The sequence below is a fragment of the Calypte anna genome, chromosome Z (genome assembly GCF_003957555.1).
Source record: "Calypte anna isolate BGI_N300 chromosome Z, bCalAnn1_v1.p, whole genome shotgun sequence".
In the NCBI taxonomy this organism is placed as follows: domain Eukaryota; kingdom Metazoa; phylum Chordata; class Aves; order Apodiformes; family Trochilidae; genus Calypte; species Calypte anna.
In genome coordinates, this window is record NC_044274.1 from 2474119 (window position 1) to 2493798 (window position 19680).

The 19680-nt window shown below is 44.3% G+C and overlaps 1 protein-coding gene across 1 annotated transcript; it reads left to right on the forward strand.

Moving 5' to 3' along the window:
• Positions 1-3157: 3157 nt before the first annotated feature.
• On the forward strand, positions 3158-18026 carry ACAA2 (acetyl-CoA acyltransferase 2). The gene is made up of 10 exons (XM_030467651.1): positions 3158-3231; positions 7223-7389; positions 9213-9341; positions 10048-10164; positions 11167-11314; positions 12585-12760; positions 14134-14263; positions 15010-15080; positions 16270-16424; positions 17355-18026. Exons 1-10 carry the CDS (start codon positions 3216-3218, stop codon positions 17437-17439), a joined length of 1194 nt encoding a protein of 397 aa, XP_030323511.1. The 5' UTR covers positions 3158-3215; the 3' UTR covers positions 17440-18026.
• Positions 18027-19680: the final 1654 nt, after the last annotated feature.

Consider the following 19680-nt stretch of genomic DNA (forward strand, 5'->3'; position numbering starts at 1 on the left):
CAAGGGTTGGACTTGATGAGCTCTGAGCTCCCTTCCAACCCAGCCCATTCTATGATTCTGTGATCCTATGACTGAATTTATGCAACCCCAAGTGATAAATTTATTTTTTAACTCATGCAGCTTCGCTCTGCTGTGTCTAAAAAGATGAATTTGCGAGGAAACAGTAACAAAATGTGGGCACCTTGTAGAGTTCAAGCTCACATTCTGGCTAACCTTGCTGATCTTGCAGCTTCCACACTGAAATCACAAAATACTTGAAGTCTTTGCAATAATTTTTTTTGCAAAAGATTGAGGTGACAAAGGTGCACTTCAGACAATGGGTCATTTCCCTCCGTTTTCAGCCAAAAAAAAAAAAAAAAGAACAAAACCATGGAAATTGATTCTTCCAGACACTATTTAACTGGAAAAATCAGCATTTTGCCAATGTTTATAGAGACAACATAATCAAAATTAATTGCATGAACTTTTTCTTCCAACTTTATTGATTCCCATATAATACAGCCATAAATTAATTAACTTTTTTCCACCTGAAGGAAGTTCTAGCAACATAGTCATTAAGGAAAACAATCCACAGGGCACATTCCCCTACAAATACACCATTTATTTCAAAATTAATATGCCAGTGGACAAAACCTTTCAAATTCAAGTGGAAAAAAAAATTAAAAATAGTAAAAAAAAAAGTGCTGCTACAGTGCAATGTATTTTGTTGGGGTTTTTTTGAGGAGGGTTGTGAAGTCTCATTACCTTAACAAGCAGAAGGTGTAGCTGCTCTCCAAGAAGTTGAATGACACACGAGAGTGAATACTGTAGGTGAAATACTACTGCTTATAAACTATGTTTTTTTTTTTTTTCCATTTTGAACAAAGCTGTAAACTACACTCTTGTTTATAGGGTAATGCTTGTAATAGTCACTGTAATATTCAGCTGTGGATAAAGAAAAATTTGTGAAATAAAACACTTTTGAAGAAATTGTAACTTTCTGGTCAAAAAGGGGAATGTAAAAAAAAGAAAACACCTTTTATTGTATAGCTCAGAAACCCCTCCAGGGGCACCTCCTGGTCGTGGGGAGGAGGTTGTGTGCCCTTGTGGGGTTGTGTGTTGGCATTTCTCCCATGCCAGACAGCTCACCCTGCCTCAAAATCATCACCCTGCTGCATGAGGATCAGCAGGGCCAGGTCAGAGCTGGTGATGAACTCTGAATCCTTCCCAAACATCACTGGTGTGAAACAAGGCTGCCTCCTCACACCCACTCTATTCACAACCTTCTTCAGCACAGTGCTCCAAAGGGCCACAGCAGAGCTGGGTGGAAAAACATGGCATTTACATCTTGAGATTGTACTGATGATTCAACCTGTGTGACTGATGGCCACACCAAGACCCTAAATCACCAGGTCCCAGAGTTGCTTTTTGCTCAGCCAGAAGCTCTGCAGCACAGAACATCCTGCTTTCCAGAGGCCTTTTTGGGCTGGAAGTCATCTTGAAGAAGAGAAAAGTTCTCTCCCAGCTTGCCCTACAGGAAGATTTCCATCATCCCCACATCCCCACGGGTGAATCAGAGCTTCAGTCAGTCCAGCAGGTTAGCTCTCTGGGGTGCATTATTCCCTCAGACACCAAGACCCACAAAGAGACAGACAACAGATGAGCAAAGGTATTGGGAAAACCTCATAAAAGAGTCTGGAGCAATAAACACCTGGAAAAAAGGAAAAATATTGGTGTCTACAAAGCCATTGTACTGTCTGCTCTTCTATATGGGACTGAATCAGGGGTCATCTACCACCACCACCTGCAGCTCCTCCAGTGCTTCCATCAGTGCTGCCTCCATACAATCCTAAACATCCACTGGAATGACTCCATGACCAATGTCACTCTCCTTCTTCTTCTGAAATCTTCACTTTCCAAGCCATGGTGTCAGGAACACTTCTGCTTAAAAATTACAACGTACTTTTATGATCACAAATGAACAGGCTCAAAGCTTTTACTTAAGGATTGGAAGCTGTGACTGAGTTTCAGAGGGGTGTAGACTGTTTCTGTGGATCCTCCCATCTTCACCCAGCGTCCACTGAAGTTTTTATGCACAAAAGCATACCTCAGTGGGTGTTTTCAGCCACTAAAGCTTTGAAAGGAGGTTTGTGGATCCTCAGCACCCAGCTGGGAGGTTGCAGTGGGCATGGCAAATGGAGAACACGTGGCAAGTTCTGCTATTCTTCATGCAAGTCCAGAAAAGTTAAAAGCTTGGAAATAGAATCAATTTGGTTGGAAAAAAACCTTGGAAATCATCAGGTCCAACCCTTAACCCAGCAGTGCCAAGGCCACCACTGCCCCATGGCCCTCAGCACCACATCTCCAGGCCTTGGAAATCCCTCCAGGAATGATGGGGACTCCAGCCCTGCCCTGGGCAGCCTGGGCCAGGCCCTGACAACCCTTGCCAGGGAGAAATTCTTCCCAAGCTCCAATCTAAACCTCCAGCTCAATTCCTCTTCTCCCATCCCTTCTTCCTTGGGAGCAGAGCCTGAACCCCCCTGGCTCCAACCTCCTCTCAGGGGCTTGCAGAGAGCCACAAGGTCTCCCCTCAGCCTCCTTTGCTCCAGGATCAACACCCCCAGCTCCCTCAGCTGCTCCTGGGCAGACTTCTGCTCCAGACCCTTCCCCAGCTCCATTCCCTTCTCTGGACACACTCCAACCCCTCAATGTCCTTCTTGTCCTCAGGGGCCCAGAACTGACCCCGGGATTCCAGGTGCCCAGCACATGGGGACAATCCCTGCCCTGCTCCTGCTGCCCACAAAGTTGCTGGCGAAGCCATGGACTGTTTGTCACCTCAAGGCCGTGAAACAGCCATGGAAGCCCAAGACAGGCGCTCAGGAGGGGTATTTCGCCCCGTGAGGGACAGGATCGGCCCTCAGGGAGGGACGGGCCGGGGCGGAGCAGAGCCGGGGCCTCCCGCTGCCGTTGTCAGGGTAACGCCGCGGAATTCGGCCGATTCGCCACAGCGCGCTGGGTGGCGGTGGGAAACGTCGAGGAAGAAGAAACGAAATCAAGTGAAAAAAAAAAAAAAGAAAAAAATAAAGAAGAAGAAAAAGAATTTTAAAAATCGTTTTACACAAGTGTCGCCTGCGCATGCTTGCTCCGGCTGTGACGAATGTGCGGAGCATAAAAAGGGCGGGCCGGGGCGGGGCGCGAAGCTCGCTGCCTGAGGGAGCGGAGAACGCGGTGCGGCCATGGCGCTCCTGAGGGGTGAGGCACCGAGGGGCTGCCGGGGGGTGACCGGGAGGCTCCTCACAGCCCGGGGAGGGGGTATAACCGGGATCTGGCTCTTCCGTGGGGCCGCCAGTCCCTGAGGGAAAGCGGGGTCCAGGCTGACGGGGAGGCTGGGACTGAGGGGAAGGGGACTGAAGGGGCCGCGGCTCTCCCGGGTGGGTGGTGGGGAGGGGCTGAGGGGAAGAGGACTGAAAGGGCTCGGCTCTCCCGGCCGGGTTGGGCTTCTTGGGGTGGTCGGGTTAGTAAGTTGTTGGAAGTTTGCGTTGTCTGTCAGAAAACCCAAAATGGAGCCCCTGAGGTTGTCCTTGTCCCTCCGAGGGGGCTGAGGGGATATCCCGCCCCGCAGCTCTGTCAGCATCCCTGGGATAAACAACTGGGAGGCTGGAAAAGATCTCTTCAGATCACGAAGATCAGCAGTCAGATAAATGCTTCTGTTCAAAAAACCCTTAAATCTTAGGTGCAGAGGTGTCTGCCTCACGCCTGGAGTTATTGATACTGTTTGATTATTTTTTCTGTCACATCCCTGTATTGGCAGGAATGGTGCAGGATAAATTCGGGTTAGAAGTGTTCTGAATGTTCACGTTTGGAATGTTGGAAATGTTCACATTTTCTAAAAGTGTTTTATGTGAGGAACTGCTTCGTTCTCTAGGTAGTTTAGAGTTTGTGCCTCTTAAATGTGAGGTGGATGCAACTGGTCATACCTGATCTTGTATCAAAACAACATTGGAATCTGTTGGAAAAAAAAAAAAAAAAGGGCTTTCTACCTATTTGCCATTGCTTTACTGGCTGTGCTCTAATAATAATAACAGATAAATCATGGCTTGATGTTTTGTTGCTGAAAACCAGGCAGTGTTGCAATAATACTGCTCTGGGAGCAGCTGTGCCCATGCTTGTTTGATGATAGTTTTCTGTGTCAGGATCATCTCTCTTGCTGCAATATATTTAATAAACTGCTCTTGATCCTTAGTTTATTTTATATTAATGTTAATGATTGCTTTTTAGGCCTTCAAAATAGGATCTGATGAAGAAATATTTTCATACCAAGCACATGAGAGAAACATTGGAAAGGTTAGGGAATGTTTCAGAGCTGTAATAGCAGATGCCCCTTGGGCAGCAGACGAAAGCAGATTAAAAGATGTCTTGAATTGAGAGTTTGAGAAGGGTTCAGGGTGACCTTTCCTTTCTAGCCCCAGAAGTTCCCAGCTCCCAGCATTTAGTACTGTTTTGCTCTCGTGATGTGTTTATCACCTTGGAAATTGGCAGAAATTCTGGAAGTCTTGTGATGGTGTGGGGCACTGCTAATTATTGGGAAGACTTAGAAGAGGCAGTGGAGTCCATTCTCACTCAGGACTTCAGCCAGCTCTTGCTCCTGAAGTTTTGTGGGGGTAGAATTTGGAGATCTCTCTCCAGCCAAGGAGCATTAGGCAGGCTCTGGAGCCATCTGCCCACAGGGGAATGGCTCTGTGGTCACTTTAATTCAGTGTAACACAGGTTGTGTTGCTGCTTCCCATGCTGATTCAGTCCAGTCTTCTCCCTTTGAGGCTGAAACTATTTTATTGAGCAGCCAGAAGGTGAATTCAGCCCCAGAACTGATCCACAGGAAGATTAGCCCCTTGTTTTCTCCTCACTCTGGGTTAATCTTCAGCTACTGCAGTTGTGTGATGGATGAGCTCTGGTTTAGCCACCTCAGCCAGAGAGAGAGAGGGAAATTATTATTTCAAAAAGAAGGTTCAAGGGCAAAGTCCCATCCTTGCCCCTGGATTGTTTGTAGGGCAGCAGGGTGGATATGACTTGGCAAATAATGTGGATAACCAGCAAGCTGGCTAAAAGGGAGGGGAACACATTTTTAAGCCTGGTCAGTCTGCAGCAACACCTTTGTAGTCTTGTTGGCACAATTTTGGAGGAGACAGAGGGACAGGAATCAGTGTGTCAGGGCCTGCAGGGAGGATAAGCTTGAGGACATGACATAATCCTTAAAAAACTAAGGGTGCTTTTGGTTTGGTTTTTATTTTTTCTGTATTTTTTCCAAGTGTTGTTAACATTTGATGAAGACTCAGAATTCACATTTCATAAATTATTGCTAATACCACATCTTTATTTGGTGAGGGTAAATGACTGGTGTACATTTAAATCTGTCACCTGAGTGCAGAAACTGCTCCTGAAGTGATTGTGTTGAACACAACCATTTGCCATGAACCTAAGCAGGTAAAACATCCTCATTTATGTTAAAAAAAAAAACAACTTGTAGAGGTTCATGCTTCATGGTAGTGAAGAGTTTTTTGCTTTTTTATTAAAATAATATGTACAAAAGTAAAAATAATGAATCAGATTAAGAATTACTTTAGGTTAAACTGAATTACTTGCAGTTATCAAGTGAGCAATGAGTGCACCTTGGTGCTTCTCAGACCTCTGGATATACTGAGGTCTCTTGAGACACAGATTTTCAGTAGCTGTGATGTGCCCTCCTTGAAAGCCACCTTGGGTTTCATGTTCCTCCCTGCCATTGAAGCTGCAACTTCTTCTTCATCTTCTGAGTGTGTTCATTGCCTGGGTCAGATCCCAGCAGTGTGCAAGGAGCAAGCTTGACCATGACCAGTTTGGGAAGTCCTCTTCTGTGAAATCACTTACCCTGAGATCCCGCTACCTGAGGGACAGAGGAGGCAACCCAACCTTTGACACACTAGCCTGAAAACAGTGCCCAGGAGCAGCCCAGCAAAGGGACATTTACGTTCTTTTATGTCTACAAATCCTCCTGGTGGTGCTTAAAATAACCTTGGTGGCAGCTGCAGGGACCTGAGCTCCTTTGTTCAACTGGGGGAAAGTTCACAGGAGCAGCCACCCCTGGGCCCAGCAGGCAGCCCATGGCTTCACAACCTTGAGGTACCTCCTTCTGAAAAGAGCAGGATCTGCTTAATTAGGGGCTGCTTTTCCTCTGAAATTTAAGGAATTAAAGCTCATCTCAAAAGTTATTTTTTATGTTTTGATTTATTGTTTTGGTTTTTCTTTGTGAAAGCTATTGGAGAGTATAAGCCCAAAAACCCTGCTGCTTCTTCTAGGGTGAGGGAATGGCCTTTCTGCTTCTTAAAGAACTTGTTCCCTCTGATTATTTCACAGGTGTCCACTCTGGGATCTCACAGATGTTACTTCCATCTTTGAGCACACTGGCACTAATGTCTGATGTGGTGTGGCAGCCTCTTTTGTCTCTCTGGTATCAAAAATACTTGATGGGGTGGGGTTTTTCTCCCAGTTTTCTGTAGAAAAGAGGTTTTTCTGGAATCTTCATAGAATCAGAGACTGGTTTGGGTTGGAAGGGACCTTGAAGATCATCCAGTTCCAACCCTCTTGTCTGGGCAGGACACCTCCTGCTAGACCAGGTTGCTCCAAGCACTAAACTCTTCTTTCTTCAGCTTCTTACAGGATCCTAGAATCTCAGGTTGGAAGGGACCTCAAGGATTATCTGGTCCAACCCTTCTAATGTTATTGTTTATCTGAGTTGTCTCAGCACCCTGTAGAGCTGAGACTTCAACCTTTCCAAAGTGGGGGAATCCACCACTTCCCTTGGGAGACCATCCCAATGTCTGACTGTCCTCAAGAGTGAAAAATCATCTTCTTGTGAATCAAAACCTCCCCAGGAGCAACTTGTGCCCATTGCCCCTTGTCTTGTCCATGGGACTCCTTGGAAATTGGGAGTCTCCATCTTTGTGGTCCCCCTTGAAGTACTGAATGAAACATGGTCATAAGGTCTCCCTTCAGCCGTCTCAAGGCTGAACAAGTTCTCTCAGTTTCTCCATATGGCAGGTGCAGCTTCCTTGTCTAAATCACTCCTTTATCTTCTTTATCTTGAGCTGCATGTGCTCACAGTGTCTGTATGTCTTTCCACAGCCTCTTGTGAGTCAATCACCTTACCCAGCTGAGCCTGTCTGGGTGCTCTCCCCTCTCACCTGCCCAATCCTCTCTTCTCCTGCAGGTATCTTCATCGTGGCAGCCAAGAGAACCCCTTTTGGGACCTATGGGGGTTTGCTGAAGGACTTCTCAGCCACTGACCTGGCAGAACATGCTGCTCGAGCTGCCTTAGCTGCTGGCAAGGTCCCTCCTGAGATCATTGACAGCGTGGTGGTTGGCAGTGTCATCCAGGTTGGTGGCGTGGAAACTTGGCTGGGTGGGGGTGGCTCCTCTCAGTCATTCCTTGACTTTGCAGCCAGGAAACCCAAGAGGGGGGTGGAAGTGGGATGGGGGAGTAGTTTTTATAGCACAGTTTTTCCTGTTGAAGGGACATATACCCCGTGTGATTTGGGGTGTTGCTGGGAGCAAGGGTCAGCTGTCTTTAGTACCAGAGGTAGTTTAAACTAGGACAAGCTGAGCTTTAAATAGGGGGCTTCATTAGATGGTTAGGTGCTAATTTCTGGTACCTTTTCCTAGTTTGAATGACTCAAGCTGTGGAATTCAGTCATCAATGAGTTTGCACTGACTTGCATAAACCCCTTTCTTCTGGAAAATGTGATTTGAGCCCATTGGGGTTTGTAAATAGATTTTTGGGCTGGTGAAAATGAGTTTACTTAGAGCAGGAAGGACACCTGCTTTGGCTGGCTGAGAGGTTGAGACAATCCTATCTTGTTTTTTGCCACCAGCATTACAAGACTGCAGTTACCCAGGTGTCTAGATGTGAGTCTTTGTTTTAGGCAAGACAGCAAAGAACACTTGTGTTTTGTTTTTGTCTTCTCACCTTGCTGTTATTAATGCTGGGCTCTCTTTATTTTGCATTGAGTGTTTAGAGGGTGCAGAAGAAACTAATGTCTGAGAGTTTTCATGATAAGTGATCAAACATGCAGTACTCCTTCTTAAGGACTTGCAGCTAAAGGAGTAGCTTTTGATTTTTTTCATCTCCTACAGCTGCTTTTTAAGCCACTTAGTAGGTTTTGGAAGAACTGTTTGTGGCCTAGAAAAACCAGAATATTGTTGCATTCAAATCTCTTTGAATGCTTTCATAAAAATAATAGCATTTTTTTAATAAAAACCCTCCATGTTGAAATTACATTTCATTTCCTTTGCACTGTATTTCTCAATCCCAATAGATTATTTTCTGCATTCTTTTTAAGTATTGCTTTACTAAGTTTAACTAACTATGAATGTATGACCACTTTTAACTTCCTTTCTTCTTCAGGAGTGGCTTGATTAATGTTTATTTTTCTTTCTGAAGGCACCTTGGCAAGTAGCATCATTCACAGAACTTTGTGACACAAGCCCCAAGAGCAAAAGTGCTCCCTTTTTAGTGGATCTTTTCCAAACAAACCTAGAGCAGGGCTGGTAAAATTTTTTATTCTGTATCAGTGCTCACCATCCTCTGCTGACTCAGGAGCTGGGATGCAGAAGCCTGGTTATTTTTCTTTCATTTTATGTTGGAGCCTGGTTTATTAAAGGAGTGAGCTCTGAAGCAAGCTGCTCTGTGTGCAGTTCCTTTCAACTAGAAGCCTGACAGATGTTGAGAGGAATGAGATGTTGTCATTAGAAGAGGCCAATGTCCAATTAGAAGATCAGAGTGATTATGAAGAAGCAACAGCAACTCCACCTTTTCTACACTGTTTGGTTTGGGGAGGGGGCTTCCCCTCTTAGTCTGAGTGATTTTAATTTAGAATTCATTGTTGCTTGTCAGTCAGGATCTGGTCTTGCTTCAGCCTGTTGTGTGTGTGTGCTGTTTTGAAAATAAAAGAAAAAATAAGGGGATGAAGTTGTTGGCTTCAGTCTTAACACCTCCAGCCCCATTTTGGGGCTTTTAGGACACACAGTTTCTTGAAAATGCTTGTCAAGGCCTTGGCCCTTTTTGATCAGCAAGGATGGGGTCTTTTTGAAGTGAATCAAAGTGCTTCATCTGACCAGCAGGATTTCCTTTTGACTTTTCATCAAGGTTTATCAAAGAAATAAAGAGTGTAATTCATTTTTTTTTTTTTTTTTGCCTGCAGAGCTCCTCAGATGCCATTTATATTGCAAGACACGTGGGTTTACGTGTGGGAGTTCCTGTCCCAGTCCCAGCCCTCACCATCAACAGACTTTGTGGCTCTGGTTTTCAGTCCATTGCCAATGGATGTCAGGTACAAAGCTGCTTGGTTTGAGGTGTTTTTTTTTGTTTTTCCTCTATTAGTTGTAACAGTCACTGGTGAGAGAAGAGACATGCCTAGGAATGTGGGATTTGTGTGTGGGGTGAGTCTTACTGTGGATTTTTAGCTCCCACTAGTGGAGACTTTCTGTTATCCTGCAGGGTTTTCAGCCTCCACAGTGCCATGTTTTCTTCTTGGTTTTTAAAATCATCATTGTAGCTATTTTGTGTGTAACAAGTAACAGGCAGCAAAACAGTTGCATTCTGTGATCATTTTTGTATAAATGTGAATTACTGAGCTCCAGAACCACAATAGGAGGCTTTCATCTTCTGATCATTCTTTAGGTTCTCACCTATTCAAGCAGCCATCTGGGTTTTTTAAATGTCTTTGGCCAAAGAGCCAAATTTATGCCATCACTTTTTCTCAAATAGAGCAAAATCCACTTATCCTTATTAAAACAAAACAGTCAACCACCTGTAAACCTGAAAGATGTAACCTCCCTGATATCATCATGAGGATAAAGGAAAATACAATCTGAATAGACGGGCAAAACCCCTCGTAAAATACATGTGGCTAAAAATGAATTAATTCTTGGTGCTGGGGTTTTGTGGGTGACCAGGTCTTTTCCCTAAAACAGTTGTTCTCTTTCTCCCCAAACCAGCAGACTAAATTCTAGATCTTTTTGTTCTGCTGTTGACAGGAAATTTGCCTGAATGATGCAGAAGTTGTGCTGTGTGGGGGAGCTGAAAATATGAGCCAGGCTCCTTATGCTGTTCGAAACATTCGATTTGGAACCAGATTAGGAGCAGAACTCAAGGTCAGGTATTTAATTTTTTGCCTTTTTTGTGTGTCTGTGTGAATAAAATCATATTTACAGAGCGGCACAGAGCTTCAGGCCTGTAGAAAAATGAAATTATTGGAGATCAGGTCCAGGTTTGGTGCTTCAAACTGTTTATCCAGTATTCAGAAATGACCAAAAGAATAAGTTCAGTCAATTTTCTGACTTATCCAAAACTTTTCTTTGAACTCCTGTTCCATGTTAAGCCTACTCATATAAACTCTTAGACACAAAACTTAGTTCACTTGGTGCTTCCCATCACAGTCCTTTATGTAAAATAAAAACTGTTCTGGTGTCAGAGGCTGTGAAAAGAGCAGTTTGAAGTTAACAAGGTGAGCAGGGGATTGATAGACTGGGGAAGAACACTTCTGCCTCCAAGTTGTAGGCATCTCTGTTTTAAAAATGGCAACTTGAAGTGAAATCCATTGATTTCCCCAAGAGAAGTTATTTCTGTGTTTTTTTCTGAACTGTCTGGCTTTGCCTTTATCAGGTTGAGTGAAGTTGTGGGTGTTTCCTCACCAGAGCTGCTTTACTTGGGCTCAAGGAAGGTGATTTTACCTGGTGGTAGAGAAAGAGCCAAAGAATCAGGAGGCTGCTGTGCATACACACAGTTCCTCACCCTAACTACTTGGTGACCAGAAAGACAGCTGTGTTTTCTTCTAGGTCTTTAATAAATAACTCCTGCAGCAGTGAAACACACTGAAATATTAAGTCTTAGACTTTTCCTCCCCCAAAAAGTGGAAAGAACCAGAGTAGAGCACAAAGCAGACTTAACTAAACACAGCAGAGCTTGCATGCTGTTTTCTATGTGTTTGTTCCACATTAAACCAAGTCCCTCTAGGTAACCTGAGTTAATTTTACAAAGAGACATTTGTTTCCAAGAAGCTGCTGAATCAGTAGCAACTAATAATAATAAAAAAAAAACCCAAATGCTAATATTACTGTGTTTTATAATTGTCTTTTTCATAATGCTCCCTGCAGCTGGAAGACACGTTGTGGGAAGGCTTGACAGATACTCATGTGAAAATACCCATGGCAGTTACAGCTGAAAATCTGGCTGCAAAATACAACATCACCAGGGAGGAGTGTGACAAATACGCCTACAAAACACAACAGAGGTGCAAGGCAGGTGAGTAAAATGCAGAATGGAGGCATTTTTGTAATCTTAGTTTCAAATCTGGTCAGTTTTACAGCATCAATTGGAAGAGTTTTGTGTAGCTTGTGTCTTGGGGTGATTTGTCTTCTCCTCTGCAGACCTGTAGTTCATGCTTTGGGTCACCCAGGGGTACAAGTAGCTCACTCTTGAGGGGACTGGCTTGGAATTGGCTGAGGCAGGTGCTGTGCAAATCAGCAGGATAAGCAACAAGCCCCTTTTTGGGATTTTTGGCTACCTCTCCTGAGGGGACATGACGCTCAGGCAGTCTCCTGTCATGTGTCCTTGATTGTATCCAAGGTGCTTTCCAACAGCTGCTGCTCTGGAAGGAAGATCCTGTACTTTTTCCAGTGGCTGTACCAGTGCTTTTTGCAACTTTGTTGTAACACTGGTGAGTTCCTTTCCCTGCTGATCTTGTTCCCTGACTCCTGCCATTTCTGCTGCCTTGCCTGGAAACCCTGCCCTCCAGGAGGCTTTTGCAGCTTTCTTGGTTTCTAATATGTTGCCTTGGTTTTAATTTCTTTATGTTATGACCAGCTCATTTTATTCCACACTCAAGCGCCCAGTGGCTAATCAGGAAAGGAAAAGGCTTTGTAAAATTTATTGAGACACTTCAGAGGTAGCTAAACAACAGCAATTCCAGTGTTTTAATTTTAAATCCCTTCAGGCTGCATCTGTGGAATGATTTGAAGTGCTCAGAAGCTTTGGTTCCATTTTGGGAGGCAGGAGTTGTGGTTTTTAGTCTCTGTGTTCACATCAACGATAAAAAAATTAAATCTAGTGGTTGTTTTTATTTTAAATAAAGGAGGAGTTCACCAATATTTGTGTTCAAAATTTGTGTTCAGAAATATTCACTAATGTTTCTTTGGAGAAGTTTGTAGAGTTTTGGCCCAGTTTCTAAAAAAAAAAAAACCAAAAATAAACAATAAGACATGTAAGCAAATTTGTTATTTAAGCAAAATCATTGAATCCCAGACTGGGTTGGGTTGGAAGGGACCTCAAAGCTCCTCCATTCCCAACCCCTTTCCATGGGCAGGGACACCTCCCACCAGCCCAGGTTGCTCCAAGCCCCATCCAGCCTGACCTGAGACACTGCCAGGGATGTGTTCATAAAGCATGAGCACTTCTGCCCCTGAATTTTTAGTTAAAACAGAGCAAAAACTGTGTGCCCATGCAAATGGGATTGTTGGCCATGCTGTGCAAGCATCTCGGGAATTTCATCTTTTCATTTCCTTTTCTTTTCCAGCTCAGGATGCAGGTTACTTCAACACTGAGATGGCCCCAATTGAAGTGAAAACAAGAAAGGGGAAAGAAACCATGAATAGGGATGAGCACCCCAAACCCCAGACCACACTGGAACAACTGGGAAAGCTCCCAAGTATCTTTAAAAAGAATGGAACAGTGACTGCTGGGAATGCTTCAGTGAGTACGTCCAAGCCTTGGGTGGGGAAAGTGGCACCTCAGCTTCTCCAGGTGTTTTTGGTTGCTGTATTTGTCTGAGCAACTTTTGGCTGGTATCTCCTGATGATAAAAAGGATTTTTAACTCCTATGTTAGTTTACTCTTCCAGGGATTCTTCACTTTGCTCCTGCCTCCTAAAATTTGCTCCTGTGGCTTCTCACTGCTCTTTTAGTGAGACCTGGGGACTTCCTCTTCAGCCTTGAGTTAGGCAGCTGATGCCTTCAGTGGCTGTGTAGAACTGATCATTCTGCTTTCTTCTGGAAGCAACAATTAGTGAACACTTCCAAATCAAGTGTTACAATCAGTGGCCTTGCTGCAGCTGCCCCTCTTTATTCCACAGTTACTCTTTTTTGTAGTCCAAGCTACATTTTGCTCTTACCCAGAGGAGACTGGGTGCTTAGCAGGATGTCATTACAGCCTCTCCCTCTTATGATTCATTATTTTAATCAATTGATGTGTGTTTTTGGGCTGGAATCACCACTGAGATCATACAATCTGAATTCCTGCCTGAAACAGATCATAGCCACAATAAGTAAGGGTGTCTGGAAATGATCTTTTCTAATTAATAGTGCATACACTTGCCAATAGTAGTATTTTTAAATGTATATTAAAATGATAGTAAAATTTGCCCAGGCAGATTCTAGCTGCCACATCCCTGGCAGTGTCTCAGGTCAGGTTGGATGGGGCTTGGAGCAACCTGGGCTGGTGGGAGGTGTCCCTGCCCATGGAAAGGGGTTCGGAATGGATGAGCTTCGAGGTCCCTTCCAACCCAACCCAGTCTGGGATTCAATGATTCTATGAAAGAGTGAGCAAGGTGTTGGATATTAGGAGGAAATACTTTAATTTGAGGGTGCTGAGCCCCTGTGCCAGGTTTCCCAGAGAAGCTGTGGCTGCCCCATCCCTGGCAGTGTCTCAGGTCAGGTTGGATGGGGCTTGGAGCAACCTGGGCTGCTGGGAGGTGTCCCTGTCCATGGAAAGAGGTTGGGAATGGGTGAGCTTTGAGGTCCCTTCCAACCCAAACCAGTCTGGGATTCTCTGAATAGTGTCCTTGCAAACCTACAGAGTGATGTTTCAAGTGTAAGGGAGACATGAAATGGCAAAAATATATTTTACTTTTCCAAAAATATGGAAATGAATTAACCATCTGTGTTCCAAACAGCAAACTACAATCTTTCACTGGTTTGTGGGCTAGTTAAACAGACACTAATATATCTGTTAAATATTAATAATAGTGCCTTGGCCTCGAGGTTTGGGTATATTCAGTTTTAAAGTGTGGGGATTTTTGGTTTTGTGTGCATTTTCTCCCCTAAGAAATCTTCTCTCTCTGATTTCAAGGGGGTGTGTGATGGGGCTGGTGCAGTCATCATTGCCAGTGAATCAGCTCTTAAAAAGCACAACCTCACTCCTCTGGCCAGGGTAGTAGCCTTCCACTCATCTGGCTGTGACCCTTCCATAATGGGCATTGGTAAGTGTCAATAAAGAACATTTTATTTTCTAGATATTTTAGTCAAATAATCTTGTGTTGGGTGCTCTGAATGCTGACTTGCAGCATTAACACTGATCTATAGTCCCTCAGGCACATTTATTCCTTTTGTTTATTCCTTTTGTTTATTCCTTTTGTTTATTCCTTTTGTTTATTCCCTTTGTTTATTCCCTTTGTTTATTCCCTTTGTTTATTCCCTTTGTTTATTCCCTTTGTTTATTCCCTTTGTTTATTCCCTTTGTTTATTCCCTTTGTTTATTCCCTTTGCTTTTTCCCTTTGCTTTTTCCCTTTGCTTTTTCCCTTTGCTTTTTCCCTTTGCTTTTTCCCTTTGCTTTTTCCCTTTGCTTTTTCCCTTTGCTTTTTCCCTTTGCTTTTTCCCTTTGCTTTTTCCCTTTGCTTTTTCCCTTTGCTTTTTCCCTTTGCTTTTTCCCTTTGCTTTTCCCTTTGCTTTTTCCCTTTGCTTTTTCCCTTTGCTTTTTCCCTTTGCTTTTTCCCTTTGCTTTTTCCCTTTGCTTTTTCCCTTTGCTTTTTCCCTTTGCTTTTTCCCTTTGCTTTTTCCCTTTGCTTTTTCCCTTTGCTTTTTCCCTTTGCTTTTTCCCTTTGCTTTTTCCCTTTGCTTTTTCCCTTTGCTTTTTCCCTTTGCTTTTTCCCTTATGTATAACATGTTTATAAACCCTTATGTATTTATTTTTTCATCTAACTCACCCTGCACACCATTTCCCAACAGGCCCAGTGGCTGCAATCACCGAGGTTCTGAAGAAAGCAGGACTAACCCTGAAGGACATGGATTTGGTGGAGGTGAGGAGTTTTAACATGAGCAGTGAGCTTATTCCTGGTATTTTTAGCAGAAATATTCCACTTGTACATGGAATCATCTCTGGAGGTTTTTCTCCATGCCTGCAGCCTGATCTCTCTCCATCTGGTTTCTGCCATGCAGTTGCAGTCATTATGAAGAATTCAAATGTGTGGTAGCAAGTTTGGGGGAAAAAACCAACCAAACAAAACCATCTTCATGTGACATTACGTTTTAGTCCTTTGGCTGACTGTCAGTGTTTCAGGTTTGTCACATTTCTCCATTTGTGAGCAAGGCCTTTTTTTGGCAGAGCAATCTGCTTTTCATTAATATGTTGCCTCAGAACACACCACACCGTTTTTTTAAATAACAAAAACCCACACATTATTGTGCTTTGTGTCACACATGTCAGAAGGATTTGGATTTATTTTGCCTGGCAATGTCTGTGTTGCCTACACTTCAATAAACACAATGTTTAACATCTATCTCAATCAGAATGACCTGGAAAAACCCACCTCATTTCAGCTCTTGTGCACGTGTCTTGTTGAAAGCTTCTGTGGGAAATCAGATGGAATAGATTCATAAAATGGTTTGGGTTGGAAGGGACCTTAAAGCTCCTCCATTCCCAACCCCTTTCCATGGTCAGGGACACCTCCCAGCAGCCCAGGTTGCTCCAAGCCCCATCCAGCCTGACCTGAGACACTGCCAGGGATGGGGCAGCCACAGCTTCTCTGGGAAACCTGGCACAGGGGCTCAGCACCCTCACATTCAACAATTTCTTCCTCATCTCCAACCTCAATCTCCCCTTTCTCTCCAAGTTTTAACCCATTTCCCTTCTCCTCTCCCTACCCCCCTGTGTCCAAAGCCCTCCCCCAGCTTTCTTGGAGCCCCTTCAGATATTGGAAGGTTGCTCTGAGCTCCCCTGGGAGCCTCCTCTTCTCCAGGCTGAACAAGCCCAATCCCTCAGCCTGGCTTCCCAGGGAGGTGCTCAGCCCTCTGAGCATTTGAGTGGCTCCTCTGGACACCTTCCAGGAGCTCTGTGTCCTTCTGATCTTGGGGACTCCAGAACTGGACCCAGCACTGCAGGGGGGGTCTCAGCAGAGCAGAGGGGCAGAATCCCCTCCCTTTAGCTGCTCCCTTTCCTCCTCCTGGTGATGGTTGTTCCTGACTGGTGCTGTTCCTCTCCTGCTCTAGGTGAATGAGGCCTTTGCACCTCAGTATCTCGCCGTGGAAAAAGTTTTGGGCCTTGACCCAGAAAAAACCAACATCAACGGCGGGGCCATCGCTGTGGGTCACCCTTTGGGTGCATCAGGATCACGGATCACAGCTCACCTGGTCCATGAATTAAGGTACCTCAGTGGCCACGAACTCAATTCTGATGCCTTTACCTTTCCAAAATGTTAATCCAGAACTTCTGTGGCTAAAATCTTCTCCTCTGCAAACTGAAAACTCCTTGTGACGAGGTGTGCAGCTCTCTGTACTCTTTAGTTACCTCTGTGTTGTCCTGCAGACCCCGCCTCTCACTCATTTCTGTTGTCATTACAGGATTTTTACCTTCCTCTCCATCTGATCCAAGCCTGCAGGGGCCAGTGAGAAGCTTTCCTTTATGGAAATGGCCTGGGAGCAAAGTCTGGTTTTCATTTCACAGGGCACATTTAACAGGCTTTGTCATCACCTTTACAGAATTATCAGGGCTGGAAGGGGGCTCTAAAGATAATCTAGTCCACTTTGCAGAAATTTTGACTCTTTTGGCTTGCTTAGCATTATTTTTATCTCTGTTTTCCTTTCCCTCCCCCCTCAGGGCAGAGATCACTCCATCCTTCTTGTACTTGCAACACTGGGTTAGAGTTCCAACCACAGAGTCTCAGCCCATGTAGAAAACTGTTTCTTGGAGTGTGGCTGTAGGAAGCTCAGCTTTTCAAAACAACCTTGGCAAGAAAATGCTGTTTTACTTGTATATCATTTTTATTACGTGCTGAAACCACAAATATCCCATAATGTCATTCCTTGCCAAGTCTGTATGCCCAAGAACAATGTCCCAAACCATCTTTTAGATAAGGCTCAGCCCTCCAGCTCCTCGTTTTATCTGACAGAAATATTTCAGCAGTTGAGGCTTCGTGATACTTGTCTAGAAAAAAAACACCACCACACATTCCAAAAGGGGTCATCTTTAGAAGAACTGCCTTGATAGCTGTTTTCTCTTCTAAAAATCAAGACAACAGCCACTGTGGTTTCCTGAATCTCAATAATTTTTGCTGTTTTTTCCTCTCCCTGGACAGGCGGCGCGGCGGGAAGTACGCGGTTGGGTCAGCTTGCATTGGTGGTGGCCAGGGGATTGCTCTGATCATTGAGAACACAGCCTGAGAGGTTCTGGAGACCTGTCCTGCTGCCCAGCTCACCAGTTCCCTGAGCAAACTTCTGCCTTTTGTGACAATAAAGCATCACTACGTTTTGTGCCATTCCTGCAAGGTAAAAGAATAGCTGAGAAGTCTTGAATGATGAACACACACACACAAAAAAATAACTCCCAGTGTCTTTCTAAGGAAAGGACGTGGAACAAGCTGTGCAATTTCACACTGATGAAGTGTTTTCTAAAAGCCTCTTTGCAATCAAGGTTAATGTCTTTCTGGAGGGAAAGCTTCTCTTCGTTTCCTGAGCCAGTTGCCTGTCAAACTTTCACCAAACCTGCCTTAAAAATAGCAGTCAGTGGAGCTTTTTAAGCAAGTATTGCTTAAATTCTTCTTCTTTCATCTGCTGCTGTCTGGCACATGTGCCTCTTTTCTCATCAGGAAATGTAAAAAATTAATTGGAGATCTTCTGAAGTTTGTACTGATTGATGGCTCTAACCTGTACCCTGCACTTTTGCAAGGGAAAAGCAAACCCAGCAAAAGCTGAAATTGCCACTGTGCCTCCCCAAAGAACAATAAATGTAACAGAAAAGAGAAAACAACATAAAAAAAGGGCTTGGTGTTCCTTTGTTTCTCTGTTTATTTCAAAAGCAGCTCACTGGGAGGATTTTGTTACTTCTGGTGAAAGTTTTGTGGTTGGTTTTGGAGAGATTGTGAGTAAACTTGGTGTTCAGTTGGTAGTTTCTAGAGAACTCCAGCAAACTCACCAGCCTTCCAAGGAAAAGGGGGATGGTTGCATCTGACCACTTGGCTCTGCACCCAGCAGCTCATTCCTTAGCTCCCTCTATGGCATCATCTCCATCTCCTGGGTCTCTCCACTTCTCAGTGAAAAGCCTGAGCAAGTTGTCTTGCCCCTCACAGGCAGTGGAGGTCAAGTTGTGAACCCTTTGGAGTGATGTGGATTACATCTGGGTGAAAGAAGAGCTGTGCTGACCCTGCTTGCTGCTTGCATCCTCCAGGCTGGCTGCACCATCAAGAACAACTCGCAGCTTGCTCTGACCTGGAGATCCACCTTAGATACTCAGTTAGTTGGACACATTCCATGTCAGACAGAGCAGGTACTGTGCTACTTCAACTGAAATAGTAGCAAAGGCTTCAGCCTTTCCTCTTTCTCATCATCTGTCCACTGGCAAAACATTGTTTCTCTTCAGTTTCTTGCCGCTGGCCCCAGCTGGGAGGGTTGTGAAAGAGGGGAGGTTATTCAAGACCTGACAACCCAGCCTGGCAAGAAATTCAAGTCAAGTTTTGTTGCAACTGATGGGCAACAGTTGGAAGTCTCCTGATCACCCTTCCTGGGCTTTGTATGGTGGCATGGTCTTTAAAGACTGGGGAAATCCTTAGCACTGTTTATATGAATTTAAAAAACAAACCAGCAGCAAGCCAGATCTTCTAACACTTTTTTTTTTTTCTTTTTACTCTTCTCTTACAAAGTTAGGGTTACTGAGGTGTCCCTGTTCAACACACCACATGGATTTTATAAAGCAGGATGTTTTCTCTTCATAGTTCCTCCCATAGCAACCAGTAACTAATTCCCTCTTGACTGGGGATAATCACTGAACTTCTATTTTCAGAGAGCTGGCAAGATCTCCTCCCTGGGTAGTAACAGTTCTTTCAGATCTCATCCCTGAGTAGGCACAATAAAGAATAATCCCCTTCATGTACTTTATTTTGCACATATTGTTTCATTTCCCCCTTTTATCACTCAGTTTTTTTGAGACCCACCAACTGGAGAATTCAATTTGCTCACCCTGAATAATGATGTATTTTCTGCAACAGGCCTCCTGAGGGCCACCTCATTTTCCAGCTAGCTTATGAATGTGTTACCAGCTGATTGCAGATCCTGTTCATAACTTTCCCATGTGGGAGCCAACTGCTTATTCCAGCACCTCTCCATTTTTAGCCTCTTAATCTCCTATCAGAGCCTCTGCTGAGGGCCTTCATCACACTCAACTTGAACCAGTGGAATCCTTTCCCAGGAAGTTGCTGGGACTTCATGGATTGCATTTCAAAGACAGCTTCTTCCACAGCTTCTTAAAGTTTGGTGTCTGCTTTTAGGGGCAACAGGGGGGAAAAAAAAAATCTCTTGTTTTAGGAGGAAATTGGATTTCTTTCTTTTTTCCTGCCTGCACTCTCAGGTTGCAAGGCCTGGTGTGGTCTGAACTCTCTCCCTCTGAAGGATGCCAGGGTGGGTTTGGTC